General features: G+C 37.4%; 1 protein-coding gene across 2 annotated transcripts in view; it reads left to right on the forward strand.

The window, feature by feature from the left end:
* The first annotated feature begins 3,856 nt into the window (after window positions 1–3,856).
* LOC116714404 (complexin-2) overlaps window positions 3,857–17,511 on the forward strand; it is a 30,600-nt gene continuing 16,945 nt past the window's right edge. The window contains exon 1 of one of the 2 annotated variants that reach the window (XM_032554964.1): window positions 3,857–3,983. Coding sequence is in view for 1 of the 2 variants with exons in the window: in XM_032554963.1 (XP_032410854.1) it covers window positions 4,099–4,112 (14 nt within the window). In the remaining variant the exon portion in view is untranslated. Of the gene's footprint in view, window positions 3,984–4,093; window positions 4,113–17,511 lie in introns of those variants that run through there. The other variant, XM_032554963.1, reaches the window with a different exon arrangement.

Raw genomic sequence — 17,511 nt, forward strand, 5'->3', positions numbered from 1 at the left:
TTGTACATTTGATCACATTACAGCCATGAAATATAATTCACCAACACAAAATATATATCATTGAGAAGTGGAAAGAAAATTATGTATTGAATTTAAAAGTTTACTGATTAAACGTTGAAATATTTTGTGAATATTTGTGTTTCACTCTGAGTCAAGTCTTTGAAGAATAATAACCTTCTTCTCTAATCACAGCTGCAAGCCTTCTGGACACATCACAGCCAGCAGGGCACATCTACAGAGTAAAATGTGTTCCAGTTCTTAATGACCCAATAACTAGAATGGATATGGAGCATCTGAACAGTTTTTCAGCAGGCTCTCAATAAGATCCAGGTGTGGAATTTGACTAGGCCATTCTAATGGATGAATATGCTCTAAATTAAACAAACCAATTCTAGCTCTGTCTGTATGTTTAGAGATCCCGGGAATTTGGAAGGCCTTGTATTCAGCTCCATCTATCTTCCCTACATTGTGGCCACAGCATGACGCTGCCACCACCATGTTTAATCATATGAACTTTGCTTCACACACAACATTTTTATGTTGGTCAGAAGTTAAATTTTGGTCGTATGTGGCCAGAATATCTTCTTCCACATGGTTGATATGTTACCTACGTGGCATATGGCAAACAGCAACCCACAAACATGACTTCTAATGGCTTTCATCCACCGACAGATCCTCCCACATCGACTGAACGTCTCAAGCTCCTGCAGAGCTAACAGACCGTTCGGCTGCGTCTCTGAATAATGCACTCTTTTTCTTGTCTGTCAGTATAGGTAAACAGTCATGTCCTGATTTGCAATTGTGCCACACTCTTTCCATTTTGAGATCCTGGGTTGAACAGAGGTCTGTGACATATTTACAGCTTGTGATATCATTTTATAACCCAACCCTGCTTTTAACTCCTCCACACCTATCCTCCTGATCTGTCTGCCTTGTTGCTTGGGCTATAAAACAGAAAGCTGTAATTAAAGAAGTCCAATAAATCCAAGTTAAACCATTGACTGTTTGTGTTCATAATGCAACAAAATGTGCAGAAAGTTCAAGCAGCTGACTTTTGCATATATAGCCTGTTTTTTCAGGAAACATTGTCACCTTGACTGTGGAGAATGGGATTTGTCACAGTATCATGTCACCTCTAATGGCCGTATCTGATGGATTCCATGCAGTCTGTGATCATCTTTAAAACCTTAAAATGAATCTAGAGACAGACTGTCAGTGAATTTATATCTCAACCTTCACACCTGACAACAATTAACTCAATGTTTTTTCTGTGTCTTTGCTCTCAGATCATGGATTTACCTGCAAACCATGCTCTGGGGTTGTTTTTCATTCAGCCTTGTTGGTAGAGTGATGTGCAGCACACAGCACCTGTCCTGTCTGTTTGCTAAGGGTTTGTGCGCGCCCCGTGTGTGTTTGTCCGATGATAAATGAGGCTGATAATGACACTTTAACAATGAGTGCATTAGTGTTCCAGCAGGCTTTACGTCAGCAGCCTCCAGCCATGCTCTGAAAGCTGTTGACACCTGAATGCAGCGGCGGCACAACTTTTTATTTATGAAGCACTAAAGCGCCGTCTGCTCCTCGAGCATCTGCTCTCCCTCAACTTCTGGCTCATGTTCTGCTGCTTTTATTGAATTATAAACTCAGTAGAGCTGTAGATGTACATCTTCTTCTTCTTCTCCTTCTATAGCTGCTTTCATTTATAATAACTCTAGTGGCCATCAGGCTTTGACACTCCAGTAATGACTCAGGAGATGTTTTATGGCCATCAAACGACTTTCTAGCATAGAAGTTAGTGAAGCGGGTTCCTCCAAACAACAGCACGGCTTGTAAAACCCATAATAAACCAGTAGTAAACTTCAATGTGTTTTATAGCTCACATCTGTGAGCATTTCAGCTTCTTCTCATAGGCACTTTGGAGCATCGTTTAGCAAACCCATAACAAACACATCTTCTGTTATACAGTCATGACTTTTATTGAAAAAACGATACTTTTTTTATAAAAGTTGGAATTAACACAATAAACTAATGATAAAAAGTGTTATTTTTATTAGTCGTATTAGCAAAGTCACATAAAAATTAAAGACTATTCAAATTATTGTGGTGGACATTATTAAGGTGCCACCACACAATACTTTTTAACCAGGTCTGTTCTGGTCATGACCCAGTCCAGATCAAACATCAGCTGTCAGAGAGATAGTCTCACGTTTTACTATGGATTTCTTTTACATTCAAACTAAATCATGGCCAACTCAACATCCTGCCCAGGTCCTCTGGCTGCAAAATAAACCCAAACCATCAACCCTCCATCCTCATGCTTACAGCTCTTATGATGTGTTTGTGCTATAATGTTCTAAACAATCCGATGTTCAGTTTTTTTTCTTTTTTTTTTTTACCCAGATTTTTAGATGACCTTTCGCAAAGTTTGCTAAATGTAAACTATTGATATGACTGGCAGTTATCTTAATTGTTTTTGACTGACGACTCTTTCTTAGTAGAAAATGGTGGAGTTGAAAAAGTAAATGGCATCATAACCTTTTCAAGATTGATGAGCAGCAGCAACTCCTTCTCTAGGTCAGATCAAACCACACTTATGTTATTTATAAAGCACTTTAAAAACATAGGCACAGAACAAAGTGGTGAACATCTAGAACTTTGATGCTTGATGTTCAAAGTGCTTGATGCTAACATTTTTTAGTCATCAAAAAAATTTTGTTTTTTGATGACTAAAAATTAAATTAAATTTAAATTAAATTAAAATTATTTAATTTTAATCTTCAAAAATGACTAAAATTAAAGAATAAAATATTGGAATTAAAAATTAACTGATTACAGTAGAAATAAAATACTTGAACAGTGGTGTAGAAATGCAAAAACAAGAAATTAATATATGAAGGAAATACAATTCAAATCACATTTAAATTAACGTACAGTTAATTGAATAATTAATAGAAAATGCCACTGCAAGTGTTTCAGTTTCTTACTAAAAAATTATCCTAACAAACTGTGTTTTCAGAAATAGACCACAGATAAAATAAGCATTCTACTTGTCAGTGGTAAATAAATAGTAAATAAATTTATTTACCAGTAAATAAATTCCTAATATTTTTATTGACATAAAATTAGCATTAGTTGTCAACAACAATCCAAGTAATTTAAATTTACTCGATAAATGTAAAAAAAAAAAAAGAAAAAAAAAACATGACCGTGAGAATCATTAAATAGGCACGTATACTGTATGTCGATTGTTTATATCTATCTCCAGCGGTCACTGGGCGAGTAGAGAGGGTACAGAATATATTTACTGAGAAAAACTTTGATGTACTCAATACTTATTTTACCTATTATTTGTTCAGTGCGTTATATGTTTTGTTTAAGTTTCACCACTCTGAGTAATTTCAGGTTTAGAACTAAAGAAGATCAAATATGAAATTTGGTCAAGATTCTGTAAAAACTGTTACTTTTATAAAAACTGTTACTTTTAATTTTGTAAGTCTAAATCAATTTTAATAAATTATTCCAGCATAATCTTTTTCACAAAATGGCAACTAATACTTGTTGAAGAAATTCGCAAATAAGAGATATTAGATGACTGATGCCTTCTTTATAGTCATTTTTGTGACGCCCCTTTAACACATGTCGCTCTGGGTGGTGAATACCATAACTAATTATAACCACCACTATAGAGTTTTTAAATTAAATAACTGAAAAACATTAACTTTTTTGGTTATAGGTTACAAGGTTGAGATGCACCTGCATGTATAAAACTAAAATGTTTTCTCATTCACACCGAGCTGCCATATGTTCTCTCTCCGGTCTTGGAGTAGCTGAGAGGAGGCTGTGAGGTAATAGTGCGCGGGAGGGGGTGTTGGTGGTGGCGGTGGTGGAGAGAGAGACGGGATATAGGACGGGCATCACACGGAGGTTTGGCTGCAGACTCGCCGGGATCCCTTTCGCCACCTCGCCTTCTCCAGACGCATCAGGTCAGTAAAACCAAACGCACCGTGCGCAGAGAAAATATCCTGGGAGAAGCTGCGGGGAGGGTCGCTTGGTATTTTGCTTCTTTCTCTGATGAGCTGCTCCAATGTTGCAGCTCGTATGGTTTCAGGGAGGTGAGGTTTTTATCTGAATTATTATTGTTACTGTTGTCGGAGTGTGACGGTGCAGATAAGCATATTCAGGCGGACTTGGCGAGCTGCAGGTAGCCGCCTTCCGCTGCTGCAAAATCCAGGAAACAACGCGCTCTCCGAAACCGCGGGATTTGTGTTAGTTCTGCACAAACTGCGGATGATTATACTCCCTCCTCCGTCACCCACCTGCGTCTTCTCCCTCCGTCCAGGTGAAGGCGGATCCCTGCCGCCATACCGCCTGGATGAGAGTACGCGATGAGACAGGGAGGAGGTGGAGGAGGTGGCGGTTTTTCCACTAAAAATCATTGATGGGGAGGAGGCAGGAGGCCGGCTCGGGTCCTCCGCAGTGCCTTCACCAGCAGCCAGCAGCAGCATCTCGGCTGCTGATGGATGATGGAGAGTCTGAATTATTTATAGCAGCCACAGCATTGATTAGCTTTATGTGATTCGCCCCGGAGCTGAGAGGGTGCTGCCACACGGGTCGGTGTTGTTTGGGCTTCAAGGAAATACGATTTGCAATCAATGGGTGCGTGTGTGTGCCACTGTGCACGCGCATCTACAACAAATCCTGTTTGATGGGAGGCGTGTGGAAATGGGTGAGAAACAGCCAATCACATGGAGAGACTTGAGCCATAGTAACTCACTCTGCAGCACTGAAAAAATATAAGTAACACAAAAAATCAGACATTTATTTAGTTCAATTACTTACATCTGTCTCATCTTTTTTTATTTTTACTTAGCTAAATAAACCAACTTTTTAATTTCTTTTTTATTCCTCTGTCTAGACAGCAATAAATTCAATTTCACCACACAAACAACAGTTGTCATGAAATTCTAAGAATAGAGCACTGTTTATTTTAAGATCTTGATTTAATCAAAATATATTTTTCTTTCAACCCAGTTTGTCTTCTTGTCTCTATTCTTGTTGTCTTTGTCTCTGTACAATTGTCTTTGGCTCTCCGATCTGCTGCTTGAACCAGATGTGACCAGATGAGATTATTAAATAAAGCCTAAAATGAATCAGGGGCAAGACTGTATGTTTCCCCCTCTTTGCAGTCACTGACACTGCAGAGGAGCCAGACTCACCCCACCATTTGTGTACGCATGGAAACAACTAAAATAAATTGAAAAGAGCTCAAACGAACAGAAATAACTGTTGAAGCTGAATTGGTTTTCTCCCATATTTGGATTAAAGAAACAGATTTTTTTCGCTCTTCATTTTTCGGGCTTGGTTATCAAGAACATTTCCTCAAGTCGTTAAAACTCCTTGTTATAATTTAGAAAACAAATTATCACCACAGAATCATAGCTTTTATGAATCCATAAACAAGCCACTTTGATGGTTGTAAGAAAGCACAATAAATATTTACTGAGAAATAACATATTGATCTGAACTGTATGTTTCTATCTACATTTCTAAAAAACATCCTCTACAGCTGGCTTAAATACCTTGGCTCTTGATTTATTTCGACTCTTTCTAACACTGACTGTGCTCAAGGGTTGTTAAGCAGATGCTTCCCTTGCCCGCTGTTATGTTTTGGTAACACCTTCGATAAAGTGTTACAACCCTCATGAGGTTTCTCAGAGCAGGAAAGAATGGGACTGAAAAACATGCCATGTTTTTACAGTCAGCTGAAATCTGCATCTCTCTCCGGCACATACAAGACAGCAAGTAGAGTTTTTATTTGTTTTCATTTTAGAGGTAATAAAAGCACCAAATAGAGCATCACACATTTTCTTTATGTGGATTTAGACCTAGCTGGGCTGGAGACTGTGTTTATTATTTGTAAAAAGCCAGTACTAACGTTGTTCTAACAAATGTCAACTGCAATATTTTCATAATACATTTCTATTGTCTGTATTTTTTGTTCTCAATGATTGCTTATATTTTATGTGATCGTTTGTATAGATGTGGTTCAGTGGGGTTTTTTTCAGATAAACTGCTCACTGCAGGTTTGCTGGGTTAAAGCAGAGAGTTTCAATAGGCCAATGTATTTCTCTTTGGCCATTCTGCATCAGGAAATATAAAACATTTTGGCTCAGATAAACTAGCAACATAACATGATACTCTGCCAGCAGTTGTCTTGTTTTTCTGTCTGCAAACCTTGGCAAGAACTAAGATGAGTGTTTCTCCAAAGGATTGTGTTTTTATTTCAGTTAAACAATGTACATTTTACTGATCCATTCTTGTTGATTTGTCATCTCAATATTAGATTTGATCTAGCAATTCCATCAAGCTAATCCTAAAACCTGAGATCTTCTGTATTCAACCACTGCATCCGAGTCTCTGTACTCTTCTAAAAAAAAAAAAAAAAAACTTTACCGAATTGCTTGAATTTGCAACATTTTTCTGTCTTTTCTTATTTTTTGTCTTTTTCAACAATTAGTTAGACTCTGGTTTAAATGACAACTCAGCAGTGAAGCAGGCATCTTTTTAATCTAATCCTTGAAATAACGTGTATCGGCAACCAAACTATTATATGCATCCATCTCTGAGCTGTCTGCTGTGTTTTGAGGAGAATGTGCTTTCATTATCGGCGTCACTGTGCTGTTCTCATAACAAAAAAAAATGCTGGCAGAGCTGAGCAAATGAATAAAGCTGCAGGCATCGATGGCTTTGTTCTTCTTAGCAGTGAGAGTTTTGAGTGACAGCGGCGCACAAAGGTTTGCCCAGTGTGTTGGGTTTCATGCTCCCATCTGATGCAAACACGGACCTCCGCATATGTGAGCCGTCTCGGTTCTGATCCGCCATCAGCCCTGCATTTAACATCCTGCTCTTTCACTGTTTCTGAGAGGAAACTCCACAACTCACAGACTGAGACTGCATGATGACATACGACAACATTTTACTGAATTAAAATGTCATCAAAAAGCAAAACTCCTGTAGACGTAGGGAGCCCCATTACAATTTACTGCAATAATAGATTCAATATAAAAAACACTTGAGTAAAAAAGTCAGTCCCTTTATACAACATACAGTATTCTCTAACTCCAGCTGTGGGGTTGGAGAAAATCTAAGCACTTCACAAGGAACCATTTGATAAAAAGATATTTCTACGAAAGGAGTGGGCGATTAATTTTCCCAAAAGCTCACTGGAGTAACTGTGTTTTTTTATTTAGGGCCAGATCAGTAGCTGAACTCAGTCTTTCTAGTAATATATTTCATAATGAACTCTGAATATGTTTTGATTCAATTTCTGGCAATAGCAGTCATTGGAACTGAACAATAGAAATTAAAACCAAAATGAAAAATTAGCAATTTTGCGACATGATCAGGTACGGCTTGTCAAATATTACAAGTTTTTTGAAGAGACATCTAATGTCTAGGGAAATAACTTTTAATTTTTGTTGATGTTATACAATATAACACTCTGTGTGAATCTTCATTAGATGGGGCGCTGTCGGATGTGTCAGTGAGACTCCATACAGGCTGAGTTATTGGAAACAAAAAATAAATGTTTCATTATAATATTAGTATTGTGAAACGGTTGAAATGGTGTTATATTGTTCAGCCTTTACTTAGAGGACAATGATTTTATGATCCTAGTCTGGTTTAAATGCATAGATTCTTTGCTCTCACATTGTAATGTTCTAAAATATTCAAAATCTTGAGACCTAACTCTTACCTTACTCAGAAGATGCTAAATTAGATATTGCTTGTCATCCTGTGTGCAATTGTGAACTGGAAGAGAGCTTAGAGAGGTTTTACTTTATGCATGGGTTTTTTAAACAAAAGTAGAGCGCAGTGGAGCCTGTACCTTTGAGTTGTACAAAGTTGACATTTCTGAATTTTTAACAGTTGAGCGCTCTGACACAAAGTTGTGTAGCCAATAGATGGAGGATATCTCTTACTGTGGAAAAGAAAGTATCTGGTGTCTGAGAAAATGTCTCCTTCTCAAGATCCACAATGCAAGATCAGAATGTCATCACAATTTTCTCTCCTATGTTGTTGCTCTTTTACTTGGTGTCAATAGCAGGTTTAGTTCTAGTCTCTTTTACCCCAAGACAAATACACATTAGAGCTCATAGCACTGACAGCTTTGCACATACTATTTTGAAAATTCTGCCTCTTTTGCTGCTGAATGACTGTGTTTCAGAGGGTGCTGTTTTCAGTGTGAAAGCCTCAATACAAGCTGCTCTGGTGAGGCAGCTTGTGGGTCAGCGCATGTCGCTTTTGGTGATGCTGCCCTTCTAGAGTGGCCTTGAGAGTCTGCATTCATAGGTTATTGGGCATTAGTGCAAACACAATGGTCCTGACATTATGTGGACAGACAAAAAAATTATATATTTTTATTATTTTGTTTTATTTAACCTTTATTTTACCAGGATATCAGGCGGGGGGTTGGCCAATAGGCAGCAACAAATGCATCAACAGTAATCTTAAAAATAACAGCATTTAAAAAAAATAAAAACAACAAAATTACTATACAAAATTAATAATTTATGCATTTTCAATTTTGTATTTCTACTGATCCCCACGAGCCAGTTCAGGTTGGACCAGGACGTCTGAGGGTGAACTTCAATTATGGGACCACTTTTTTCGTTTTCTCTGAACTGGACAATTGCTTTTCCTTTTGGCCATTTTATTTGTCTTCTCTGGTGATGAAGGGGCGATGACTCTAAACATAAAAAGTTTTTCTTTTATGTTTCAGTCCATTTACCCACCCGCCCTTTCTTTATTGACATCTCTGAGCGTGAAAACCGTAACTCTGTCAGCGAGTTTGATCTCATTCTCGTAGATATCTCAGGCTTTCATTTAGGCATGTCTGGCTCTCTGTACATCTTTGTTCCTCTGTTTGTCTCAGCGTCCACCTGTCAGTCTCCTCCCACCTGCTCAGGTTCCCTCAGCAGCTCATAAAACATCTCGACTCCGAATCGATGAGTCATTCTGAAAAACTGAGTCACTGACGCTCCTCTGGCTGATTGTGAGTCTCGCACCTGTGTTAGATTTCATTTTTGTTTCCCCATTAGATGACTCACTGTAAAATATTTGACATTTATTGCTTCTTAATGACCACTCAGACAGTTAATGGGCTTTTGGTGGGCCGCGACTTGGAATTACGCGACATGATTTTGACCTCTTCAATTTTCCGCTGCAATGACTGAACTCCCTCATAATTTTGCTCGTACATTAGTCTGCATGTCCAGTGAGGAACTGGGAAGCTTGGCATCTCTGTTACTTCAAGTGACATATTTCAACAAGACATTTGCACTCTTTTGAGACTTATGTTCAAACTGTAATAATAAAGAAATATTTTTATACTTTTTGGGGATTTACAGGCTTAGATGCAGCCCCGGTGTAAACATCACATGTTCTCCCAGTTACTCTTTGTTGTGTGATTGCATCGGTTCATTTTCTCCTGCTCAACTCAGCAGTGTGCAAGTTCTTCTTTCCACCTGTCTCTCTGTCGCTGATGCAAAGAGCCTCTGTTGCCTCGGTAATGACCCTTTGGCACCTGTTGCTGTGGATCTCCGAGTTGGCGTCAGTCAGACAGCAACGGTGTAGTTGACTTAGGAGGAGACAGAGTAGCCTGTGAGGCAGAGACATATAAAAGAGCTGTGAGACTGTTTTTACTGCTCTGCTGATTTTATTTCCTGTCTGTAAGTACTGCTTCAAGGAGAAAAATATTCCCCTTTTTATTTGATTGCACAAACACAAACAAAAAGGGAAGCCAGGTTCTGCTGAGAAGATTGCTCTAAGAATAAAGAGTCTGAAAGATATGTTGTAGCAATTCTAGAATATTTCTTAATGGATAAAAGTGATTTTCAGGCAGTATTCTTACAAGAATAAGTAATTGTCAGGCAAATACTTTTTTGCTGCTTGCTGCATTTACTATCTTGATAAAACTAGTGGTCAAAGGTAAAGCTTGGCCAACTTGTAAATTTGATTGTCATCTCTTTGATCTGCTTCTCTGGTTTTATTTCACACAGGTTTATTTTATTCTTGAACTTTTGTCTATTATTTGCAATTACGTTCCCTTTCTTATTATTAGAATTTCTGTAGTTATAATAAACTTGTGAGGGACATGAAAGAGCATTTTATCTTATGAGTTCTTTTTTTCCCAACAATAATTTTCCATGAGACTCTTGCCCACAGGTGTCCTCTGACAAAGCTCCACCCCCACATTTCCTCTGAAAACACAAGTTTATTGTTCAGTCAGGCGTTTAATGAATCTCTTCATCCTGAATCCCCTGCTAATTACCTGCACAGCAGTCTTCAAAGCCTAGTTAAAGAAGTTGAGGTCGGTACTCGGTTCACCTGGAAGCCGCCTTGAAGTAGAGCCTTTTTATGTTTTGCGTGAAGTGGTGAGGTTAGGGGTTTCCTTTGAGTCGCCTGTTCAACACGGTGCTGTCACTGCATTTATCACAGAGCTCCTCTCCCTGATGGCCAGTGACAGGAAATGAGACAGTTCATTTCCCCATCTGCAGTGTTCGACATCTTGTTTAGCAGTGTGGCAACAGCATCTCATTGGTCCTGGAACAGAAACTGGGGTCAAAGACAAAGAAACAGGCCAAAGCCATATTGAGGGTTGGCGTTCTTCTCCTCTAAACTAGTGTTTCTCAACCCTCGTCCTTAATTCACACTGCCCTGCTTTTTTTAGATGTTTGCCTTCTTTAACACAAACTCCTTATGTCATGTTCTGTAGGCATGTATAAGGAAACATATATCAAAAATTTGGGCTAGGTTTTAAAATAATCCTTTAAAAACCCTGATCTGATCCACTACACTTTCCCAGAGTTTTTAATGGTTCCATAATCTTGTCTTGCGAAGGTATTCAGCTAAATACAGGCCCATATTATATGCCAAGCAAGTGTTTTGTAGGGATGGACTGAAACATCTGCTGGTGATTGGAATAATATGATTTTCTACTTTGGATGATCCTTAATCCAAATCAGCTGAAAACTCAAAACTTCAGTCTCTCTTTTCTTCAGTCACTCAACACACCACACATAATCGCCACCAGGTTTTTGTAGCGCTCTTAGATATGGATGCTGCAAGTACAGGAAGAAGAATCAAAGTAAATCATTTTACATTTGAAGGGTCTGGAATAATGTCAAAGAAGGTACATAGATATAAGAAGCTTAAAATATATATACATATGTATATTTTTACAACGTATCTACACAGGGTGCAGCAATGGTCAAAAGAGCAATGCTTTTAGCAAGCCAATCAAGCAAGTGGAGAGCTGGGTTTGGCTCTTTGGTACAGCACTTATTTTGTTCACATTAGTTTCAAAACTTCCTTCAGACTGTCTGTCATTGGAATAGCCTAATTTATCAGTCCAGTCTTTTTAAAATTACAGAATACAGGTACTGCTTTTTTTGCAATGCTAGCCACAAAACTGCACTAATCATTGGTGTAAAATCCTGAAACCAGTTTAAAATGGAAATTGTGCATGCATCTCTCAGATTGTTGGAGAGAAGGCAGCCAGACTGAGGCTGAACTGTGGCAAGGCTGCGGGGAATGACCAGAGTGAGTTAGAGGAGCAAGAGCTTTGTTTTCATATTGGAAATTGAATTCTGGATTTATACAAATCTGAAAAAAATCAGATCCCAATCCAGACTCTATACATGCATAACAAGAAATTAAAACAAAACAAAAAAGTCACCAATTCAAGCTACCTCCTGAGAAAGTCATATTACAGCCAAACTGTAAGGAATAAATAGTCTAAATTAAACCCCAAGGATCATATCTCTGGGATTAAGAGATTAGTATTTGGATTGTGTTACCAAATTAAATAATCATAAATAATTGGAATAATCCCAGGTGACATAAATGCAGAATCCAGTGTTTCCCGCTTTGCTCGTCTGTTTAGCTCTCCATCTCCCAGCAGCATTCATCACTGTACTTGAGCAGTTGGCAGGCGTAACAAACCTCGCCTCCCACACAGCCGCCCACCCTCCCAGCATGCCACTGGCCACTTACCACAGTCCTCTTAACCCTGATGGAGTGAAGAGGAGGGGCAGCAAAGTGAGCACTTATCGACAGAAAAGGACAAAAAAACAACTAAGGCGAGAAACAAACGGTGCTAATATTCTTCTGCCATACATCACAATGTCACCACTGAATGCCTCACTTCATCTCTTATAGTCTGATTCAGGACGCTTTTGAAAAATTTTACTTTATTTCCAACCTCAATTCAGGTCATTACTGTGTATGTAACATATTTTACTTAAAGTAATTTGTTGTGCTGTTAGATCACAAAAGAGTTTGATATTGTTCTTGTAGTCAACTTGAATTACAAATTTGTAGTAACTCAAAGGGACTTCTGACTATTCTTGAAATGCAAATGCTATAATTGGACTGGTTTCATGTTTTACTTTTAATACACACAATATTTTTCTTTAATTAAATCTCAGTTTGTGTAACTTTCCTGTTGTGTTTGACCCAAATCTGTCCTGCACATGAGAGCAGACAGTCCAACTGCCTTGTAAAATGCTGAGTGTCCGAGTATTATGAAGGATTGTTTCTCTTAGGACATCTGTCCCACAAAGACACTACAAGAAAATGTCTATTTTCTTTAACATTTATTTATTCATTTCCTTTTTTCTGTCAGTGGTAAACTTCTTATGAAGTCAAACTTTATATTCTATTGTCCTCTACTCAATGCAGCAGTTTCATTTAAACAAGCATGCAAATGCTATCTGTGATAAAACTAAGCAGATCCAATTATCAAACAGCTTGTATTAAACTTTTGCAGCATTAGCTCCCAGTAATACTTTCCTGAATGACTTCATCAGTCTCCTATATTGTTCTGGAGGAATTTAGGTCCACTTTTCTCACTCCAGTTCATTGAGATTTATCAGTTTGTATCTCTTCTCTTTTAAGTTTCTACTACAGCATTTCAGTTAGGTTCATATTTAATTATGACTGGGCTAGTGGAACACCTTAATTATTTTCTCTTTTTAGCCATTCTGTTCTAGCTTTGCTGAAGTTTTGGTAATCATTGTTCTGTTTGATCTGAGCTTTAGATGTCAAACACATGGGCTCACGTTTAAGACTAGAATATGTTGGTGTGCAAAAGAGCTCATGGCTGAGTCAGTGACAGTGAGGCGCCATGATCCTATGGCTGCAAAATATCCCAAATCATCAACTCCCCATCTGTGTTCTATTGATCTTTTGGTCTTAAGGTCTTTCTGGTGATAAGCTGTTTTGTTTCCTCCAAAATTATTGTTTGCATTACGGTCAAACATCTTTATTTTGGTAGCAGCTATTCAAATGACATTGCTTAAGGTTTTGCAAACCTAAATTGTGCTGATCTATACTTTCTTCCTTTTCCTTTTTAACCAGATTACACAGCAGCAACATTTCCGAGGTCATTGCAGATGTCTTTCCATCTTGGTCTTGTTTTAACAAATAACTGTATAATTCAGAGCTGCAAACTGCTAGATGCTTTGCTTTCAAAGAGGCAATCATTGTGATAGCAATCACTTAATCAAACAAGAGTGTACTTAGTTTTTCACACAGCTTTTCCAATTGGGCTTTGAAAATATTGAGTATTTTTGTGCACTCGAGGCCTGATTTAAGTAATAGAATGTGGTTAAGATCAGATAATTTTCAACAAGAATGGGGTGCACTTTTTTAATGATTATACTTTGCAGCTAAAGTATAAAAACAAAAATAAAAGCAAACAGCCTTTTATGACTGAGCGTTTTTCACATTTGCTGGCAAAAATAGGAGCTTTCCAATATATTTTTGACTATTTTCTCTTTGCTCTAATTCAGATAATTTTGGGAGATGGCTTCTGGGTACTTTATGCTTTAATCTGATTCATTTAGCACTGGAGTGGCTTCACTGCTTTGCCTTATAATTTTCCTCTCTTACTCTTAGTTTTATCCCTTAGTCTTCCTGACATTTTCATCCACTCCATGCTTTTTTCTTTCCCATTATCTCGCCCTAATTTTTCTTTTAATTTATCCCTTCTGTCTCTCTTTCTCTCCCTCTTTTGGTCTTTCTCCTTCTTCAGTCACATGACTGCAAGACAAATGAATGAATGCCTCACTGGTGATATATAGCCTCCTTTCTTCCCCTCCTTCGTCCATCCCCTAAAGAGAGGAGACAGAGAGGTCTGCAGATACATGGACTTTATCAAAAGTAGACAAAGAAATGCCTCAATTCCCAAACATCATCAAGCCCCAAACCTTTCGCTATTGTTTTAAACCTACTGTATTTCCCATGAGTCATGAGGATTGTTAGTAGGGACTTTATGAAATCTGACATATTATTATCCTTAATCATGTGAACTTTATTTAAAAAAATTTGAAGATTGGTCCATTTTATACCATGGACATATCTGGCAGCATTTTAGTTATACAAACAAAATTTCCAATTTTCTAAAGTGAGATGCTTGAATTTATAAAAGATATTTAGAAAGAAAACTTTATTTTTTCTAAAATACGATAACAAACAAAATAAAGAACCAATACTTTCCTTTTTAAAATTGAAGTACTTTAGATATTAACTTGAAAATAAAAATTTATGCAAGTCACTCATCAAAGATAGTCAGAAGGCTATTGAGTTGGAACGATGAATATGAAATTTAAATTACACAGCTGCTTTTTATAGACTAAAATTAAACCCTATCTGTCTTCTGGTCCGCTAGATTACCAGTCGTTAATGAAATGGAGTAGGGTGATGAATTTAATTAATTGCTAAGATAAGAAACAGTGAAAGCAGAAAGCTAAGGGATCAAGAACTTTTATCATTGGCTTTGTGTCCATTATACCTGAAACTCGTACAAGAGAAATATTCCACCTTTACTTTTAAATTTGAGAGTTTTGCAGATTAGCAGATAAAAAACTAAGAAGGGGTGATGGAGTTGCAAATGAGTGACATTTTTGATGAGAGCTGGTGGGGAAATATCAGCAGATGATTAAATGTCAACAAACGAACAGCTTCTACTTCTGTCAAAGGCGAACGTGTCGGCAGTGTTACATGATCTTTTGTCTTTTCAGGTTCTTTTGTCTTCATGCTGAATGGATTCACTCAGAAAATGTCACCAGCTGTTTAGTTCCACTCCATCACCAGTTGGCTTTTCGGTGACTGTCGTTGTTTTGGTTTTTTGTTAACCTTTTTAGCTTCTATGAGTTTCATGCAAATTACAGTTCCAGTTGTAAACCCCTCTGTTTGTGCCACATCACTTTATTCATTTCTATTCATAAGTAAATTAGTATTTTGCTTATTATCCACTTGAACATGTTTATATGTCTCTGCCCAATTGTTTGGTAATTTTTTATTCTTCTGTGTTTTGCTCTATATTTTATTGGCTCTAGATTGTGTTCACGATTCATGCAGTAAAACATAAATAAATTAATTAAATAAACCAGCCAATTTTCCTCTGGTCCAAAATCATGTGATAGTCCAGGGCTGATTTAGCTGAAAAGCCATTTTAATCTACTGCTTACACACTTGTTCATGCAGATATCTTTTACTTTGACTGAACTCATTTTCTCTTAATTGTTTGAAGAAATTTTCAAGTTCTCTTTCACTGTCATGGTCATCCTACAAAACTGTTAAATCCACATCATATTTCTGCTTTCCATGGCGGATGGTGGTTCATGTGGTTCAAGCACTGTAGTGTGAATTTGCTGTGACCAATTTTTTTTTTAAATGGACAGACATTTGGGAGAGGATGAATATAAATTATGTCCAATTTGGTTTATATCACATCATTTATGTGAAAATTCAAAGACAAGGATTTTGCAATGGCATTATGTGGAAAGTGGACATACAGCGAGGGACACACCAAAACGTCATACTGTCAGACATGGTATTTGTTATCTGTCACTTAAGAGAGTTTTATGATGATTAAGTCAAAAGGGTTCTCAGCATGTGACTACATCTTCTCAGAATAAAGAATGCTTTCATTTCAAGAGGGCAATAAGAGCTGGGGAAATTCTTATGATTTTTTTTAGACTTGAGCATGATACAATTGAATTGTAGATTTTAGTCACTATCTTTGCGTTCACAGTCGAGGTATCTTCCTACCATTAGGTGAACATCCAAATCTAGCGTACAGTTTCATCCAACGCTGCTGCAAAACGTGGTTACAGTGTGAGTGTAGTAAAATTATTGGATAAAAATGGTAGTTAGGAAGAATAAAAAGATTCTAAATTTAAGTTGGTTTCCATCCATTACTGAAATGTTCAGGCGACATCACATTCCAGGCAGATCAAATAGGCTGCCAGCATTAAAAATTCAATCAGATCCTGCACGGAAATAGATTGTGAAGGATCATACTTCATCCGTGATGCTGTTGTATAAATGCAGAGCCACACGAACGTCTTGTTAGGTTTTATTAAAGTCTGAAATATGAAAGCTAAAATTAGCTTTCTAACTCTGAAAATCTGTCAACATTAACCCAGGCCAAAAAAAAAAAAATTAAGTCAAAGTCAGTGGAGCAGCCTCTTTTTTCCTGCCAGTCCGTGCTGAGGGAATGATTTGTCGGCAGGAAGTCGTATGAATAAATAATGTTTTTGAGTGCTGAGATCGCTCGTTGGCAGATCTGAGAGCGGGCACATCGTTAGCAGGTCATCATTAATTTATCCACCAGTGTCTGCAACATTCGTCTGCAGCCTTTGGTGACTTTTGCATTGCAAATGAACTATTTTGTATCATGAACAGAAGTGTTTCATTTCAGAGATACAAATATTTATTGTGTAGTCACAGCCTACAGTTTGTATAATTTAGATGATTTAAACCAAGAAGGAATGTTAAAATGCATTCTGAAGAATGTACAAAAGTAATCAGGTTGCTACCAGTGTAGAGCTTGCTCAACAGCGGGTGGATGCAAATCCATATAAATGCATAGTGAGGACTTTTGAGCAAGAAGGGCAGCAAAAACTGTTCTACAAAACATGTCAGGGACATACTGAAGTTTAGCAGGAAGTTCAAAAAGTTAGTTTGTGTGATGAATCCTCTTTTTTATCTATAGGAGAGTCCATCAAATTTATCCAAAAACCACTGCCATGAAAAAAAGATGCAATCAAAATATTCTCCAAGAACAATTTCTTCCAACAATCCAGGAGAATTTCTTTCAGCATGATGAGGCACTGGTTTATAAAAACTTTGAACATTTGGTTGGCAAACTCCCCAGAAGAGTGTTAGCTCCCCAGATTAAAATTCACCATAATATGGAGGACTGTAGAAATTATGAGGAAGAAGGATCAATGCTGTAATTTTATGTATTTACTAACAACAGTCAATGCAACAAATAAAATCTTTTAAATGGCTGTGCAGCATAAAGTGAAACAAAAACAAAACACGTTTTTGCAACAGCCAATTCACAAATCAATTCACAAAGTTGGGAAAAAATTTGGACGCTTTACTTTGTTTAAAAAGTTTTTTGGATTAGAGAGGAAAGTAGAGTTAACTTTGTCT

This window comes from Xiphophorus hellerii, chromosome 23, assembly GCF_003331165.1.
Source record: "Xiphophorus hellerii strain 12219 chromosome 23, Xiphophorus_hellerii-4.1, whole genome shotgun sequence".
NCBI classification, from domain to species: Eukaryota; Metazoa; Chordata; class Actinopteri; order Cyprinodontiformes; family Poeciliidae; genus Xiphophorus; species Xiphophorus hellerii.